Source organism: Ranitomeya variabilis, chromosome 5 (genome assembly GCF_051348905.1).
Source record: "Ranitomeya variabilis isolate aRanVar5 chromosome 5, aRanVar5.hap1, whole genome shotgun sequence".
NCBI lineage: Eukaryota > Metazoa > Chordata > Amphibia > Anura > Dendrobatidae > Ranitomeya > Ranitomeya variabilis.
Window position 1 is genome coordinate 576,577,459 of NC_135236.1, and position 19,817 is coordinate 576,597,275.

Sequence of the window (19,817 nt, forward strand, 5' to 3'; positions counted from 1 at the left end):
TGGATCTGAAGTAAAAATTTTGTGAAAAAAAAGTTAAATGTTCAATTTTTTTTAAACATTCCAAAAATTCCTGTGAAGCACGTGAAGGGTTAATAAACTTTTTGAATGTGGTTTTGAGTACCTTGAGGGGTGCAGTTTTTAGAATGGTGTCACTTTTGAGCATTTTCTGTCATATAGACCCCTCAAAGTCACTTCAAGTGTGAGGTGGTCCGTAAAAAAAATGGTTTTGCAAATTTTGTTGCAAAAATGAGAAATCGCTGGTCAACTTTTAACCCTTATAACTCCCTAACAAAAAAAAATTATGTTTCCAAAATTGTGCTGATGTAAAGCAGACATGTGGGAAATGTTGTTTATTAACTATATTATGTGATATATCTCTCTAATTTAAGGGCATAAAAACGAAAAATTTGAAAATTGCTAAATTTTCATAATTTTCGACAAATTTCTGTATCTTTTAAAAAAAAAAATGCAAGTCATATCGAAGAAGTTTTACCACTATCATAAAGTACAATATATCACGAGAAAACATTCTCAGAATCACCAGGATCCGTTGAAGCGTTTCAGAGTTATGACCTCATAAAGTGACAGTGGTCAGAATTGTAAAAATTGGTCGTGTCACTTAGGTGAAAACAGGCTTTGGGGTGAAGGGGTTAAGGGCATAAAAATTCAAATTTGGAAAATTGCAAAATTTTCAAAATTTTTGCCAAATTTCCATTTTTTTCACAAATAAACGCAGGCAATATCAAAGAAATATTACCACTTTCATGATGTACAATATGTCATGAGAAAACTTTGTCAGAATCATCAGGATCTGTTGAAGCTTTCCAGAGTTGTAACCTCATAAAGGGACAGTGGTCAGAATTTGTAAAAATTGATCCGGTCATTAACGTGCAAACCACCCCTGAGGGTAAAGGGGTTAAAAGCATCTCCACCTAATGTGAGGTGCCTGAGCAACATGTTAGTTTAGCCTTACATGCTTGCTATTAGTAAGATCCTCAGTGCTTGTATCCCAAAATACCTCCACTGTATTTCACATCTGTCATGTCTACCAATGTTACAGTCATATCTTCCAGAGCAGCCCTCTATCCATTTAAAAGTCGTGCCCGCCTGCCTATCAGCTGTACCCACCTGCCTGTATATCAGTCGTGCCAGCCAGTGCTTGCCAAATCTACCATTCACTGCCATTCCTGCCTCCTGTGGCTTGGGGGTCAGCTGCCATCCACCTGATGGCAGCACCTGGTCTCACCACCCTCGTTCATCCGCTGATCACGATATTGTCAGGCGGCGTGCATCAGAGTTCAGACTTGATGAGACACCTAGTTATGCACCTCCAGGATCTCATCAAATCACAACAGTGGTTCCACCACCCAGTCCATTACAGTTTGCTCAGGCCATGGAATCCGCTAGCTCCAGGCTTCCTCCATCTCGGACCTGTACATGGAGGTCTCCCACTAGAAAGGCCAACAGGACAAGATCCTATTCTACCTGCAGACAGAAAACACCCGTCTAGACATGCTGACAACTCCAACCAAATTCACTCCTACCCAAGCTGAAATAACTTTGGACATGACTGCCAGCACTATACCAAACCCTGGACCCTGTTTGTCAGCTCTTCCCTGTTACAACAGAGACCCTACTCTCTGTAGGGAGTTCATTAACCCATGCATGTTACACTTCGAACACTTGGCTCATCAGTTTTTTTCACATTGGGACAAGATGGCCTTCATCATGTCCTATCTCACTGTCGTGGCTCAATCCCATGTGAGAGAAAATGATCCTCTTATGTTGAATATCCTTTTCTTCCTAGAAGCCTTCTGTAAGGTCTTTGATGAGTTCAGTCTTTCCTCCGTATGAACATCTTATGTTGTCTGACTGCACAAGGTAAACCTCACAGTGGGCCAGTATGCTGTATGGTTCTGCACCCTGACGACTGAGCTTGCCTGGAATAGTGAGGCTCTGGTTGCCATCTTCTGGGAGAACCTTTCTGGGCGAATCAAAAATGAGCTTACCAGATGTGATATACTCTCCTCACTGAATGATCTGGTGTCACTGGCAACATGGATAGACATCAGGTTTCAGGAGTGTTCCAAAGAGGTGACCTGCGAGAGAAGATATGTACGCCCCTGGCACCTACTTTTCAAATGCCGGTCTTACAAAAAGTTTCAGCCACGGCATCCTTCTCAGACTCCATATAAGTTGATCAGGTGATTATGGTCAAGCATCGCCAGGAGACCCACTGTGCCTAGGGAAGGTGCTTCTATTGTGGCAGTTCTGAGCATGTAATTTGCTCCTGCCCAGAGAGACTGGGAAACTCAAGAGCCTAGGATCTGTTGGAGAGGCCACATTGGCACCCTGGGCAAGGTTATTGCGGACTTTGTCTCTGCCTATCTCTCTTGTGCAGAGCAAAGCTTCAAAACAGCTTCCAACCGGTTGGCTACTTCCTTTTCCTGTGCCATCTGCCCCGTGGAAGCATATTGCAATTTATTTAATCACTGATTTTTCAGTATCGGCTAGGTGTGCCATCATCTTGTTGGTTGTGGACCGCTTCTCCAAGATGGCTCATTTCACTTTTCTGTCTGGTCTACTATCTGCTCCAATGCTAACAGACAAGTTTATTCTACATATTTTCCACCTCCATGGTCTACCACTCGGTATTGTCTTGAAAAGATATGTCCATTTTAACTCTCGTTTCTGGAGGACCACTGTTATGGTCTGGTGATTAAGGAGCGACATGCGACTAGCTCTGAGCAGGTGGTAACTATACCGACCGCAGTTCCTGATCTTAACACAGACACTAGCAGTAGCCGTGGGATGTTCCTGTCACTCCCTGGACACCTCGTCACAGCCGGAGATCTAGCTACCCCTGAAGGTAGAAGCAGGAAAGCTATCTTGCCTCAGAGAAAATCCCCAAAGGATAGGACAGCCCCCCACAAATAATGACTGTGAGAGGAGAAGGAAATTGCATACGTAGTATGAAACAAGATTTAGCAAAGGAGGCCACTACTAGCTAGAAAGAATTAGTACAGGACAGAACACTGTGCGGTCAGTAATAAAAACTAGAAAAAGTCCACCGCAGAGAAATGCAAAAATCTCCACACCTGACTAAAGGGTGGAGGGCAAACTCTGCTGCCCAGAGCTTCCAGCTTAGCTGACTAGATACATACTGATAAGCTGGACAAATGAGCAAAACATAGAAAGTGCTAAACAACAAAGTCCACAACAAGTGAACTGCAAAAAGACAAGCAAGGACTTAGCTTTGCTGAAATGGTCATAGTGACAGGGAAATCCTCAGAGTTCCATGACTCCAAGCTCAACAATTGACAACTGGCATTGAATTAGGGAAAAGGCCAGACTAATATAGCAGAGCCAGAAAGACGATCAGTGAAAACAGCTGCTGATGCTAAATCCAAGAAGCAGCCATACCACTCAAAATGACAGGAGGGAGCCCAAGAGCAGAACTCACAAAAATGCTACATATAACCACCGGAGGGAGCCCAAGAGCTGAATTCACAACAGACCACCTGCTAGCTGGTGACCAACTTCCTGCGCCACTTTGTCAATGACCATCACAGTGATTTGGCCAAACTCCTGCCTTGAGCTGAATTCTCTTACAGCAATCATGTGAGTGAATCATCTGCCAAATATCCTTTTTTGTTGTGTATGGTCTACACCACAAAATTCAATTTCCACTACCTCCGATATTCCTGCTGCTTCACCCTGGGGAAAAGGTCTGGCTGTCAACTAGATATGTCCATCTCAAGCTATCCTCCTATAAACTGGGTCCTCACTTCATTGATCCTTTCGAGGTTTTAAAACAAATGAATCTTGTAGCCAAGAAGCTCAAACTCCATGCCTCTTTATGGATCCCCATCTCGTTTCACGCATCTCTCCTCAAGCCTACCATCCTTAATTGATTCTACCTCTCCTGCCAGCTCTGAGGACGTTTTTGAGGTAGAAAATATTCTGCCACCAAAAGGGTAAGAGGGAAAATATTTTTTTACTTGTGGATTGGAATGGATTTGTTCCTGAGGAAATATCATGGTAGCCAAGGGAGAACATCCATGCACCTCTCCTTCTGGAGAGACTTCTGGAGGGCCTGAAGAAGAGGGGATGTAAAAGGAGTTACTGTAATGCCAGTGTCTCTGCACTCTACCTTCTGTCTGCCGGCCAAGATGCCAACTCACTCAACGGTGGAGCACCAAACTCCCTCCAACATCTCCTGCTGCTACTGCCTGGGGTCTGTGTACTGAGACACTTATTACTTAAAGCACCTTCTCCTGATGGGAGATGCCACAGTAATGTGTTTGTTTAGCCTTATGTGTTTGCTACTACTCAGGTTCCCAGTGTGTGTATACCAGTACATCTGCTCTTTATTTCACGTCTGCTATGTCTACCTGTGTTACAGTCATATATTCCAAAACACCTCTCTGTCCATATACCAGCCATGCCCACCAGCCTGCCTCTCTATCAGCTGTGCCCATCTGCCTGTTTATCTGCTATGCCTGCCTATCAGCCATGCCTACCTGCCTGCTTGTCTATCATTCGTGCCCACCATTTCTTGCCAAGTCTACCATTCCTGGCCATTCCTGCCTCCTATCACGTAGGGTCAGCTGCCTCCCACCCAAGGTCAGACATGGTGTAGCACCTGGTTTCACCTTCCTCATTCATCCTCAGATCGTGGTATCGTCAACCACCGTGCATCCGAGGTTGGACTTAGTGAGGCACCTAGTAGCAACCCTCCAGGCTCTCCTCAAATCACGTCACGGTTCCACCACCCAGTCCTTTATAATGGCTTCTTGTTGAGAAAAGATCATGTGGACCTTTACTATTTTCCTCTTTTTATCAGATTGGTTTAAGGAGAAAAACTAAACTCTTGAAACAAACAAAACTGAATCCATCAAAAGAATTTGCTGAATTTCATGTTGCGATTTTTTAGACTTCTAAGTGTAGTACCTTTTTAAATACAGCTGTTAAATGCTGTAAAGTAGGTAATTTCTATTTGATGTCTGGCATCATAAAGCCATTGACTTATGCCCGATCTGTGCATTTGTCATGCTAGTGCAAGAGCCAAGCAGTTGGATGACTTTGAAATGCCTCCTGAGATATCAAACGACTGTGACCTTTTTTAGCAGACTAACAGGTCATTTGATGCCTCAGATAAATGTATTGACCCGCAACAAAAGTCCAGACACAGATCATGTATAGTAGTGGATGGTAAATCAAGAATATTCCTGTTTTACATAGCTATGTAGAGGGTGACATTATTATCCTTTTTGTCTAAATAATACACATTAAAACATAGAAATGGAGGTTGTAGCTGCAGCTACTGAACTTTTTTGAACTAAAATAATACTGCAGTTTCTCGCAGCACAACTGCTTACGGTATATGTGTACTTCCATAAAGCAAATGTGATTTATTAAAGAAGCATTTTACATATTATGTAACATCTACATGGAAATGTTCGGGTTTATACATTGCAGTTAACAAATAACTTAACAAGATGCTTACAAGTTATAATAGAATTTACCTTTTAAATTAAAGAACCTTTAATCTTTGCTACCCTAGACTTGTAAAAAGAACCACCACAAACGATTTTTTGCAATAATGCTATATATTTGGATTTTATTGTTCCTACTGTTATGATCATACTATATAAATCATGAATTATCATTTTACTTGAATTATTTCAGTTAATATTTTAACAATATTATTTATTTATATCTTTTTTATTTATTTTTAAATCTATATCGCTTTTAAATAAATAAATGAGAAAAAAACTATTCTTGCAATAAATGTTGAAATGATGGAAGTACTCAACAGAAAAATGTTGTAATCTGTAAATCATTGATCTATATTTTAGACCATTTCACCTATACCTTGGCCAAATGGAAAAGGATTCTAATTACTGTTTCCATGTTGCAGGAAAATGATAATGAAATTCATATCTCATTCCATGTTCTATCCTATTTTTGGTCTCCCCAAGCACTAATATTTCTATTCTTATGAATATTTTATGCTGGTGTTAATGTTTTGCAGAGGATACGGGTGGTGTAGAATCTCGATGGTGATTATAAAAACATGCAAAAAATTACCCTCTCTCCTTCCTATTAAACTCTTAACAGCTTGTTAGATTTCCCGAAGCTTCAATCAAACACTTTTTAAACAAATTGAAATACTCAAACTATTATTGATATGCTGGTAGGAATAGGATCCAGATGTTTATTCTGATTTGCAAAAGGAAAACCAAGCAGATTTTTTAAATGAATTGGTAAATATGCTTGTAGCATGCTCTGGAAAGAGGGCTTGAAGTTGATTTTTATCCTTGATCAATAGAGATGAATTTTGGCATCTCTGTGCTTAGCTTTTGCATCTGCCTGTCTTGCCAAAGCATGAAGGTTCACAGTGGTTTCTTATAGTTATGTGTCTTTCTAGTAACATTCTATGATGACTATAAGCTTTGTCTAGTCTATAGCTTTTATCTATTTTAATTAAGAACCTGAGAAGCACTATTTAGATTCACTTGTGCATTAGATATTACCTAGGTTCCATTATATATGTTAGTGTGTAAATTGTGGCATTTAATTGTTTTTGTTTATGACATTTTGCTGCAAAAATATTTGACATAGACTTCACTATGAACTGTGTATGTGAATTGTGAAATAAAAGGGGAATGGAACAGTAAATGGATTTCCAAATAATACAGAGAAAACTTTTGGAATTTAGAAGCAAATAATATCATCATGTTATCAATATAATCCCCCTGATGCTAAAATTAAGTTACAACTGTTACATCATCTTATAGCTATCTACAAAAGAAAGGGAGACAGCACACCAGTAAAATCTACAAAAAGTAGACTTTTGTTGGCCCAATTATATGCACAAAAGAGTCTTCTTTTTGCATAGATTGAAGTGATGCCTCCTTTTCTTTTTATATATTACTAGATGGTGGCCCGATTCTAACGCATCGGGTATTCTAGAATATGTATGTACGTACAGTTAGGTCCATATTTATTTGGACAGAGACAACATTTTTCTAATTTTGGTTATAGACATTACCACAATGAATTTTAAACAAAACAATTCAGATGCAGTTGAAGTTCAGACTTTCAGCTTTCACTTGAGGGTATCCACATTAAAATTGGATGAAGGGTTTAGGAGTTTCAGTTCCTTAACATGGGCCACCCTGTTTTTAAAGGGACCAAAAGTAATTGGACAATTGACTCCAAGGCTACTTCATGGACAGGTGTGGGCAATCCCTTCGTTATATCATTCTCAATTAAGCAGATAAAAGGCCTGGAGTTGATTTGAGGTGTGGTGCTTGCATTTGGAAGGTTTTGCTGTGACGTATACATGCGGTCAAAGGAGCGCTCCATGCAGGTGAAACAAGCCATACTTAAGCTGCGAAAACAGAAAAACCCCATCTGAGGAATTGCTACAATATTAGGAGTGGCAAAATCTACAGATTGGTACATCCTGAGAAAGAAAGAAAGCACTGGTGAACTCATCAATGCAAAAAGACCTGGGCACCCACGGAAGACAACAGTGGTGGATGATCGCAGAATAATCTCTATGGTGAAGAGAAACCCCTTCACAACAGCCAACCAAGTGAGCAACACTCTCCAGGAGGTCGGCGTATCAATATCCACATCTACCATAAAGAGAAGACTGCATGAGAGTAAATACAGAGGGTTCACTGCATGGTGCAAGCCACTCATATACATCAAGAATAAAAAGGCTAGACTGGACTTTGCTAAAAAACATCTAAAAAAGCCAGCACAGTTCTGGAAGAACATTCTTTGGATAGATGAAGCCAAGATCAACCTCTACCAGAATGATGGAAAGAGAAAAGTATGGCAAAGGCGTGGTACAGCTCATGATCCAAAGCATACCACATCATCTGTAAAACACGGCGGAGGCAGTGTGATGGCTTGGGCATGCATGGCTGCCAGTGGCACTGGGTCACTAGTGTTTATTGATGATGTGACACAGGACAGAAGCAGCCAAATTAATTCTAAGGTATTCAGAGACATACTGTGTGCTCAGATCCAGCCAAATGCAGCCAAACAGATTGGTCATCGTTTCATACTACAGATGGACAATGACCCAAAACATAAAGCCAAAGCAACCCAGGAGTTTTTTAAAGCAAAGAAGTGGAATATTTTGAATGGCCAAGTCAGTCACCTGATCTCAACCCAAATGAGCATGCATTTCACTTGTTAAGACTAAACTTCAGACAGAAAAACCCACAAACAAACAGCAACTGAAGACCACCGCAGTGAAGGCCTGGCAGAGCATCAAAAAGGAGGAAACACAGCGTCTGGTGATGTCCATGAGTTCAAGACTTCAGGCAGTCATTGCCAACAAAGGGTTTTCAACCAAGTACTAGAAATGAACATTTTATTTAAATTTATTGATTCTGTCCAATTACTTTTGGTCCCTTTAAAAACAGGGTAGTACATGTTAAGGATCTGAAACTCCTAAACCCTTCATCCAATTTTAATGTGGATACCCTCAAATGAAAGCTGAAAGTCTGAACTTCAACTACATCTGAATTGTTTTGTTTAAAATTAATTGTGGTAAAGTCTATAACCAAAATTAGAAAAATGTTGTCTCTGTCCAAATATATATGGACCTAACTGTATGTATATAGCAGCCACATAGTATATAGCACAGGCCACATAGTAAATAGGAGCCATGTAGTATATAGCAGACAAATACTACGTGGCCTGTGCTTTATACTATGTGACTGCTATATACATACATACATATATATTGTAGAATAGCCGCTACATTAATACAGGCCACACAGTATATAGCAGTGGCCACGCAGTATATAACACAGCCAAAACAGTATATAACACAGCCCATGCAGTATATAGCAGCCATGAAGTATATACAGTAACACAGGCAACGTAGTACAGTATATAACACTGGCCACGTAATATATAGCACATCCCAGCAGTACATAGCAGCCACACAGTATATAGCACAGCCCCCGCAGTATATAACACTGGCCACATAATATATAACAAAGCCCACGCAGAATATAGCAGCCACGCAGTATTTAACATAGCCACGTTAGTATATAGCACAGAGATGTAGTATATAACAGAGCCCATGCAGTATGTAACACAGCCCACATAGTATATAGCAATGTGGGCACTATATGCATGGTTAAAAAAAACTTAAAATAAAAAATAAACATATACTCACCCTCCGAAGGCCCCTTGAAGTCCTGGCGCTGGTGTGTGGTGCACGCGGCAGCTTCCGGTCCCAGGGTTGGTATGAGTGCAGGACCTGTGATGACGTCACAGTCACATGGCCATGACGTCATGGAAGGTCCTTCTTGCATAGCATTCTTGGCACCGGAACATGCTGCTTGCACTGGCGAGGACAGCGGGCAATGTTGGAGGGTGAGAATAACCTTTTTTTTATATTATTCTTATTTGTAACATTAGATCTTTTTACTATTGATGCTGCATACGCAGCATCAATAGTAAAAAGTTGGTCGCACAGGGTTAATAGCTGCGTAACCGGAGTGTGTTGCACCGTGCTTCGGTAACGCTGGCATTAACCCTGTGTGAGGGCTGACTGGATGACTGGAGGGGAGTATGGAGCGGGCACTGACTGCGGGGAGGAAAGAGCGGCCATTTTGCTGCCGGACTATGGCCGTCGCTGGTTGGTCGTGGCAATGGTCGGGGGCGTTTTGCCACGACCAATCAGCGACTTGGATTTCCATGACAGACAGAGGCCATGACCAATGAATATCTGTGACAGACAGAAAGAAAGAAAGACAGAGGGACACAAGGACAGACAGAAAGACGGAAGTGACCCTTAGACATTTATATAGTAGATTGGAGTAATTGGATTTTTGGTCAAGGACGACTTACGTCCAAAATATAACATTGTATTATGTGGGATATCTCACAGATAGTGAAAAGTGGGTCATTGAAGCTTGTTTTGAGAGAAGAAAAATGGTAGTTGTAAGGCAAACTGCTGGACTCAGGGTTCACAAAAATGGCAAGTTTTGTGGTGTGTTTCTTCTCAGCAGAGATTAGTACCTGTCCACACCCCCCTAAAAAAAATGAAACCAATGTCGGCAAATGGATGCCCAATGATTGACGTGCATGGGCAGGATTGTTGAATACTGGCAAGTATGGTCTGATTTTAGAGAAGGAGTACTGTACAAGAAGGTTGCAAAGAAAGGTGTCAGAATACATATTGCATTGCAGCCTGTCTACCACCAAATGCACCTAAATTTAGCATGTGAATATTCGGAACTAACAGAGCAATAGGAAAAGATGACCAGGTCTGATGAATCATGGCCAAGTAAATGGGCATGCTTACCTGGGGGAGAAATAGCATCAGGGCGGGAAGCAGACAAGACAATAAAGGCAGTGTGTTGTTCTGGACAACATTCTGCTAAGAAACCTTGTGTCTTTGGCTCGCATGAGGTTACTTTAACACATACAACCTGTTATGGGATTTTCTTATTTAAAAAAAAACCTGGTTTACTTCCCAGTTAATATTGTACACAAGAGAGCAGAATGGTTTTCTTTCTGGTCTACAAATGTATTGTGTCTATTAATGTAAATGATGTTCAGAACTAATCACAGAACACAAAGGTGCTGAGTAACATATAATAACATTTCACCACTATTAAAAAGGTAAAGCGCTAACTATGCAATTGTGAATGATTCCTCAATATTAGCATTATTCTCCGATTATTTGTACAAGCTTTGCATATTCATTACAGTCTTCAAATGGCATGTGGTAGGAAGAGCAGCTGTGCTGATAAGAAGCGATTGTTTTAGGTATTACTTACTAGAAAGAACAGGAACATCATGGCCAACAAGTTATGTATGAAAAATGAAACTCATTTTATACACTTAAGAGGGAGGCCAGCAGCCAAAGCAATACTAACATGTCCAGCCCTTCATTGCAGCCACAGGCTCTAATGGCTGTGGAATCTTTCAGCAAAAATTGGTCACTGAAGAAAGAGTTCAAGGTGTTAACAACTTGCAGGACCAAAATAATCTTAGTGTCTTTTACCACTGGACACTGGGTCTTATAGAGCTCTTGCCTATTTGTTTTGAGCTGTTTTTGTGGCAAAAAAGGGACTTTTATAATAATACCCAGATGCCTCACAGGTTATGGCTGACCAGAGAATACAACTACAACTAGCATCAGTACCATAGGAATTTGAAAGGAAACTTGTTGGAAATGGAATCTGATTTGTAGGCAATATGTTATAGAGTAGGAAAAGATGGTCGAATTAATCTATATTTTTGTGGGAACAGTTTCAATAAAACTTGCATCTTATTCATTGAAATCCTTGGTGTTTGTATATATGAGTCCAGCAGGCGGTCCTACTCAATGATTGACGGTCCTCCCTATATGACTGCTCATACAGTGATAGATGTCAATGTCAATCACAAGTAGGACTGCCCACTGCATATATATATATATATATATATATATATATATATATATATATATATATACATACATACATACATATATATATATGTATATATATATATATATATATATATATATATATATATATATATATATATATATATACAGTACAGACCAAAAGTTTGGACACACCTCATTTAAAGATTGTTCTGTATTTTCATGACTATGAAAATTGTACATTCACATTAAAGGCATCAGAACTATGAATTGACACATGTGGAATTATATACTTAACAAAAAAAGTGAAACAACTGAAATTACGTCTTATATTCTAGGTTCTTCAAAGTAGCCACCTTTTGCTTTGATGACTGCTTTATACACTCTTGGCATTCTCATGATGAGCTTCAAGAGGTAGTCATCGGGAATGGTTTTCACTTAACAGGTGTGCCCTGTCAGGTTTAATAAGTGGGATTTCTTGCCTTATAATGGGGTTGGGACCATCAGTTGTGTTGTGCAGAAGTCTGGTGGATACACAGCTGATAGTCCTACTGAATAGACTGTTAGAATTTGTATTATTAAAAAAGCAGCTAAGTAAAGAAAAACGAGTGGCCATCATTACTTTAAGAAATGAAGGTCAGTCAGTCAAAAAAATTGGGCAAACTTTGAAAGTGTCCCAAGTGCAGTGGCAAAAACCATCAAATGCTACAAAGAAACTGGCTCACATGAGGACCGCCCCAGTAAAGGAAGACCAAGAGTCACCTCTGCTTCTGAGGATAAGTTTATCCGAGTCACCAGCCTCAGAAATCGGAGGTTAACAGCAGCTCAGATTAGAGACCAGGTCAATGCCACGCAGAGTTCTAGCAGCAGACACATCTCTACAACAACTGTTACGAGGAGACTTTGTGCAGCAGGCCTTCATGGTAAAATATCTGCTAGGAAACCACTGCTAAGGACAGGCAACAAGCAGAAGAGACTTGTTTGGGCTAAAGAACACAAGGAATGGACATTAGACCAGTGGAAATCTGTGCTTTGGTCTGATGAGTCCAAATTTGAGATCTTTGGTTCCAACCATAAGGGCTTTGTGTGACGCAGAAAAGGTGAATGGATGGACTCTACATGCCTGGTTCCCACCGTGAAGCATGGAGGAGGAGGTGTGATGGTGTGGGGGTGCTTTGCTGGTTACATTGTTGGGGATTTATTCAAAATTGAAGGCATACTGAACCAGCATGGCTACCACAGCATCTTGCAGCGGCATGCTATTCCATCCAGTTTGCATTAAGTTGGACAATCATTTATTTTTCAACAGGACAATGACCCCAAACACACCTCCAGGCTGTGTAAGGGCTATTTGACTAAGAAGCAGAGTGATGGGGTGCTACGCCAGATGACCTGGCCTACACAGTCACCAGACCTGAACCCAATCGAGATGGTTTGGGGTGAGCTGGACTGCAGAGTGAAGGCAAAAGGGCCAACAAGTGCTAAGCATCTCTGGGAACTCCTTCAAGATTGTTGGAAGACCATTCCCGGTGACTACCTCTTGCAGCTCATCAAGAGAATGCCAAGAGTGTGCAAAGCAGTCATCAAAGCAAAAGGTGGCTACTTTGAAGAGCCTAGAATATAAGACATAATTTCAGTTGTTTCACACTCTTTTGTTAAGTATATAATTCCACATGTGTTAATTCATAGTTTTGATGCCTTCAGTCTGAATGTACAATTTTCATAGTCATGAAAATACAGAAAAATCTTTAAATGAGAAGGTGTGTCCAAACTTTTGGTCTGTACTATATATATATATATATATATATATATATATATATATATATATATATATATATACATATATGTATATATATATATATATATATATATATATACTGTATATACATATACATATTTATATATATATATATATACATATATATATATATATATATATATATATATATATATATATATATATATATATATATATATACAACTGATACAACAAAAAGGCCCCCCAAGAATATTATTCAGGGCACAGAATGTTTGGTTCAAGACATATAAAGTTTATTTATCATTCATGAATAAAACTTCATTTTTTTAAAAGACATCCATAATACAAAAATGTGCAAGTACCTCCAATCCAAGAAAACAACTGGTTATATGTGTGTCTCTCAAACCTGGGTACAAAATCCCCTCATAATCAGCACATGCACCATTAGAACAAGGAACAGTAACTATATATGTATGACTATCAAAGCATATTACCTTGCCAAGCACACACAAGACCAGGGACCCTACGCGCGTTTCGATATGTTCTTCTTCTGGGGGCGCCCAGGTTTGAGAGACACACCATTCTGAAGTGTAGAAATTAGCGTTATACTTACCATTCTATCGCACATAAAAATTATTACAGTTAGTTCTCGGCAAATCTATGCACATAGACACTTAGTTATGCACATTGGCACTTTAGAAATTTAAAATTAAAACTGCTATATTCTCCTTGCAAAGATCTATTCAGATATATTTAGATCCTGCATAGCATTTGTTATTAAATAATCTAATATAAAACAAGTTATGCATTGAATTAGCTGTCAGCATATAAACATGTATGTCAGGATAAGTGATTAAGCACATATAACCAGTTGTTTTCTTGGATTGGAGGTACTTGCACATTTTTGTATTATGGATGTCTTTTAAAAAAAGGAAGTTTTATTCATGAATGATAAATAAAAGTTATATGTTTTGAACCAAACATTCTGTGCCCTGAATAATATTATTGGGGGGCCTTTTTGTTGTATCAGATCTCTGAATGTGTTCTGTAAAGATTTATATGGACTAATATGTATAAATATATATACAACTGTAGCAAAAATTAAGAGACCACCACATCAAAACCCTGTCAAGGGCAGCCCAATCTCCAGACCTGAACCCCAGTGAAAACCTCTGGAATATAATCAAGAGGATGATGGATAGTCACAAGCCTTCAGACAAAGAACTGCCTAAATTTTTGCACCAGAAGCAGTGTGGAAGACTGGTGGTAAGCATGCCAAGATGCATGAAAGCTGTGGTTATTCCATGAAATATTGATTTCTGAACTCTTCCAAAGTTAAAACTTTAGTATTGTTGTTTCTAAATGATTATGAACGTATTTTCTTTGCATCATTTGAGGTCTGAAAGCACTGTTTTTTTTTGTTTGTTTTTTTTAATTTTGACCATTTTTCTTTGTCAGAAATAAAATACAAAATTTATTGCTTGGAAATTCAAAAACATGTTGTCAGAAGTTTATAGAATAAATGAACAATTTACATTTTGCTCAAAAATATACCTATGAAGAGAAAAATCAGACAAACTAAACATTTATATAAATATATATAATCCAAGGATGTCAATGAATGAAAACAAGTTATACTGATTCTTTTCCAACAAACCGATAATATCATTCTCCTCACCTTCTTTTCTAGACCGTGCGGTCCATAGATTGGACTGAATGTACAATATGACAGGATTTTTTTAAAGCTATCTGCACTTAAAACATGAGAGCAATAAGAATTAGAATAAGAAGAGAATTATTTGAGTTTTTATTTTTTTTTATTTCTTTTTATAACAGAACTCGCAGAAGGACAAAGAGAGGGAGATGGAGAAACATATATACTCTACCTCCAAACTGAGGCATCTACACTGCTGAGGGAGGGAGACAAAAAACAAAGATTTCTAGGAGGTAAATGTGTTGTATGAATGTAGTCAGAATAAAAAAATGATAACTGAAAAGAAAACACAATTTCTGTTCAGTTTGTATTATATTGTGTGTACACTAAAGGATAATACAATCATTATTGTCACATGCAGTGCTGTTCAATGCAGACCTGCTTTTTACTCAAACTGTTTGCATAAAATGTCAACAGCAACCATGAATGCAAAATGGTGTTGGGGGCGCAAAATTTGAGATAACATCTTGTACTCATCTAAAGGTACCTTCACACTAAGCGACTTTGCAGCGAGAACGACGACGATCCGTGACGTTGCAGCGTCCTGGATAGCGATCTCGTTGTGTTTGACACGCAGCAGCGATCTGGATCCCGCTGTGATATCGCTGGTCGGAGCTAGAAGTCCAGAACTTTATTTCATCGATGATCACCCGCTGTCATCGCTGGATCGGCGTGTGTGACGCCGATCCAGCGATGTGTTCACTGGTAACCAGGGTAAATATCGGGTTACTAAGCGCAGGGCCGCGCTTAGTAACTAGTGTTGAGCATTCCGATACCGCAAGTATCGGGTATCGGCCGATACTTGCGGGTATCGGAATTCCGATACCGAGATCCGATACTTTTGTGGTATCGGGTATCGGTATCGAAACAACATTAATGTAAAAATGTGTAAAAGAGAGAATTAAAATAAAAAAATATTGCTATACTCACCTCTTCGACGCAGCCTGGACCTCAGCGAGGGAACCGGCAGCGTTGTTTGCTTAAAATTCGCGCTTTTCCTTCCTTACGTGAAGTCCCGGCTTGTGATTGGTCGCGTGCTGCCCATGTGGCCGCGACATGACCAATCACAGCAAGCCGTGACGTAATTTTAGGTCCTTCAGGATTTTAAAATTACGTTCTGGCTTGTGATTGGTCGCGTCGCGGTCACATGGGCGACGCGACCAATCACAAGCCGTGACGTCACGGGAGGCTGGACACGCGCGCATTTTAAAATGCGCGCGTGTCCTGCCTCCCGTGACGTCCCGGCTTGTGATTGGTCGCGTCGCCCATGTGGCCGCGACGCGACCAATCACAGCAAGCCGTGACGTAATTTTAGGTCCTTCAGGATTTTAAAATTACTTTCTGGCTTGTGATTGGTCGCGTCGCCCATGTGACCGCGACGCGACCAATCACAAGCCAGAACGTAATGTTAAAATCCTGAAGGACCTAAAATTACGTCACGGCTTGCTGTGATTGGTCGCGTCGCGGCCACATGGGCGGCACGCGACCAATCACAAGCCGGGACTTCACGTAAGGAAGGAAAAGCGCGAATTTTAAGCAAACAACGCTGCCGGTTCCCTCGCTGAGGTCCAGGCTGCGTCGGAGAGGTGAGTATAGCAATATTTTTTATTTTAATTCTTTCTTTTACACATTAATATGGATCCCAGGGCCTGAAGGAGAGTTTCCTCTCCTTCAGACCCTGGGAACCATCAGGAATACCGTCCGATACTTGAGTCCCATTGACTTGTATTGGTATCGGGTATCGGTATCGGATTGGATCCGATACTTTGCCGGTATCGGCCGATACTTTCCGATACCGATACTTTCAAGTATCGGACGGTATCGCTCAACACTATTAGTAACCCAATATTTACCCTGGTTACCATTGTAAAAGTAAAAAAAAAAAACAGTACATACTCACATTCTGATGTCTGTCACGTCCCCCGGCGTCCACAGGGTTACGCGCTGCTGCTGCCCAGAGCTTCCTGCACTGACTGTGTCAGCGCCGGCCGTAAAGCAGAGCACAGCGGTGACATCAGAATGTGAGTATGTACTGTTTTTTTTTTTACTTTTACAATGGTAACCAGGGTAAATATTGGGTTACTAAGCGCGGCCCTGCACTTAGTGACCCGATGTTTACCCTGGTTACCCGGGTGCTGCAGGGGGACTTCGGCATCGTTGAAGACAGTTTCAATGATGCCGAAGTCGTTCCCCTGATCGTTGGTCGCTGGAGAGAGCTGTTTGTGTGACAGCTCCCCAACGACCACACAACGACTTACCAACGATCACGGCCAGGTCGTATCGCTGGTCGTGATCCTTGGTAAGTCATTTAGTGTAACGGTACCTTAACAGTTCTCATCTAATACTGCTATAACATGTTTAAGTAACACTAAGTAACCAGAAAAATAAAGGTGAAATGTAACCTCTTACACACCGTGCTTATTATGTGGGTAGCCTGCCTGATCTCATAGTATTGGTGTCACTGATGAGCTTCATGCAATCATTATGTACTACACGTATCTGTGTGACTGTTTTTGTGAATACAGCCTTTTTTCTGTGATGATTTTTATTTTTATGTAATTTTCAGAGAGTTGTTTAAAATGTGTGCTCCACGGCAGGTGGATTCTGCGAGTTATGGAGAATTTATTCACATCTTTTACAAAGAAGATTTTTGTTGGCAAAAAAAAATGTCACTAATCAATGTCCCTTGACCTCTTCATATATAAGTAGAGATGAGCCACCTCCCTAGTGTTCGGGTTCGGTTCGGTTCATCGAACAGGGACGTGTTCGATGAACTGTTTGTCGAACATTCGACGAACACCGTCGAACCCCATTGAAACCAATGGCAGGCAAACACAAACACATACAAACACATGGAAAACACATAGAAAACACCTTAAAAGGTGTCCAAAAGCTGACAAACTGCTCAGAAGACACAACAAACACATGAAAAAGTCACAACTACATATAGTCATTCGAAAAGAAAAGAGGTGGAGGAGTAAAAGGAGGAGGAGACACAGATATAGGCATGTCATGCCCTTCTAAAATCAAGAAAGGCTGAAGTAAAAATCTAAACTCACTCTACCAACACCCAGACGTCTTGACAAAAAAAATAAAAAAATAAATATCTTTAGGTAGAATGGCGGCGGGTCCATTCAGAACACTTTCCTTAGAAGACGTAGTGGTACCCCCATTGGGAGTTGTGTCAAAAAATGAACCCAACACATTCAGACTAATCCACCATTTGTCATATCCAAGGGACAGGTCAGTAAACGACAACATCGACGCGGAACAAGTACAGTACTATGTACTGTACCTCCTTTGACGAGGCAATCAGGCGGGTCAAGAAGTTGGTAAGGGGCACCCTAATGGCCAAAACAGACATTGAGGGGGCGTTCCGGTTACTACCTGTGCCTCCGAATAGTGTCCTCCCATTGGGCTGCTTCTGTGAAGGAGCATTATACATAGATCGCTGTTTGCCCATGGGGTGCTCCATAGGGTTCAGCGAAATGGATTGTTCATTTTCATAAGTCGCCGACTTTTGGCAAAGTCGACGTCTCATGAAACCGAGCCGATCCCTGTGTGGGCGCTAAAAGCGCCATTTCTCAGGCAATGAAGGTGGACGCAGAGTGTGGGCAGCGTGATGACATAGATCTCAGTCCCCACCATCTTAGAGAAGGGCATTGCAGTGATTGGCTTGCTTTCTGCGGCGTCACAGGGGCTATAAAGGGGCGTTCCCGCCGACGCCATCTTACTGCTGCTGATCTGAGCGTAGGGAGAGGTTGCTGCAGCTTCTTCAGAAGCAGGGATAGTGATAGGCAGGGTACATAAAGCTACAAATCGCTTGTGCTGTAGCGATTTCCACTGTCCAACACCACCTTTTGATTGCAGGGACAGTGGAAGCTACATTTTTCCTCAGCGCTGTAGCTCATTGGGCTGCCCTAGAAGGCTCCCTGACCCTGATAGCTGCGTTGCTGTGCCTGTGTGTACGCCGCTGTGCAAACCAACTGCTTTTTTCAAATCACAAATCCTGTTTTTCCTTCCTTTCTGCACAGCTATCTTGTGTGTTTGTCCACACTTTTGTGTGCAGCAGTCCTTTTTATAGCTGCCTGCCATACTTTTCTGAGATAACTGCAGGGAGATAAATATTGGCAAGTCTGCCTCCGTGCCATTGCTGTGTGTGGTATCTGTCTCTCATTGTGTGCCACCGAAAACACTGTGTAATACTTGGCCATTTTTGGGGGGGGGTACATTCTCCCTTTTCCAAAAAAAAAATTAGTGGGAGATAAATATTGGCAAGTCTGCCTCCGTGCCATTGCTGTGTGTGGCATCTGTCTGTCATTGTGTGGCACCGAAAACACTGTGTAATACTTGGCCATTTTTTTTTGGGGGGGGGTACATTCTCCCTTTTCCAAAAAAAAAATTAGTGGGAGATAAATATTGGCAAGTCTGCCTCCATGCCATTGCTGTGTGTGGCATCTGTCTGTCATTGTGTGGCACCGAAAACACTGTGTAATACTTGGCCATTTTTTTTTGGGGGGGGTACATTCTCCCTTTTCCAAAAAAAAAAAATAGTGGGAGATAAATATTGGCAAGTCTGCCTCCGTGCCATTGCTCTGTGTGGTATCTGTCTCTCATTGTGTGCCACCGAAAACACTGTGTAATACTTGGCCCTTTTTTTTTTTTTGCTAAATTCTCCCTTTTCCCAAAAAAAAATTAGTGGGAGATAAATATTGGCAAGTCTGCCTCCGTGCCATTGCTGTGTGTGGCATCTGTCTGTCATTGTGTGGCACCGAAAACACTGTGTAATACTTGGCCATTTTTTTTTTTTTCGGGTACATTCTCCCTTTTCCAAAAAAAAAATTAGTGGGAGATAAATATTGGCAAGTCTGCCTCCGTGCCATTGCTGTGTGTGGCATCTGTCTGTCATTGTGTGGCACCGAAAA

At 40.8% G+C, this 19,817-nt stretch overlaps 1 protein-coding gene across 7 annotated transcripts in view; it reads left to right on the forward strand.

The window, feature by feature from the left end:
• The window catches only part of LOC143776520 (teneurin-2-like), a 3,926,626-nt gene that overhangs the window by 956,517 nt on the left and 2,950,292 nt on the right, over nucleotides 1-19,817 (forward strand). For 4 of the 7 annotated variants that reach the window (XM_077265978.1, XM_077265979.1, XM_077265982.1 and 1 more), the window contains one exon: nucleotides 15,015-15,125. The exons of the other annotated variants lie outside the window; for them this stretch is intronic. In XM_077265978.1, the coding sequence (XP_077122093.1) occupies nucleotides 15,015-15,125 (111 nt within the window). The remainder of the gene's footprint in view (nucleotides 1-15,014; nucleotides 15,126-19,817) is intronic. 7 annotated transcript variants of the gene reach the window in all.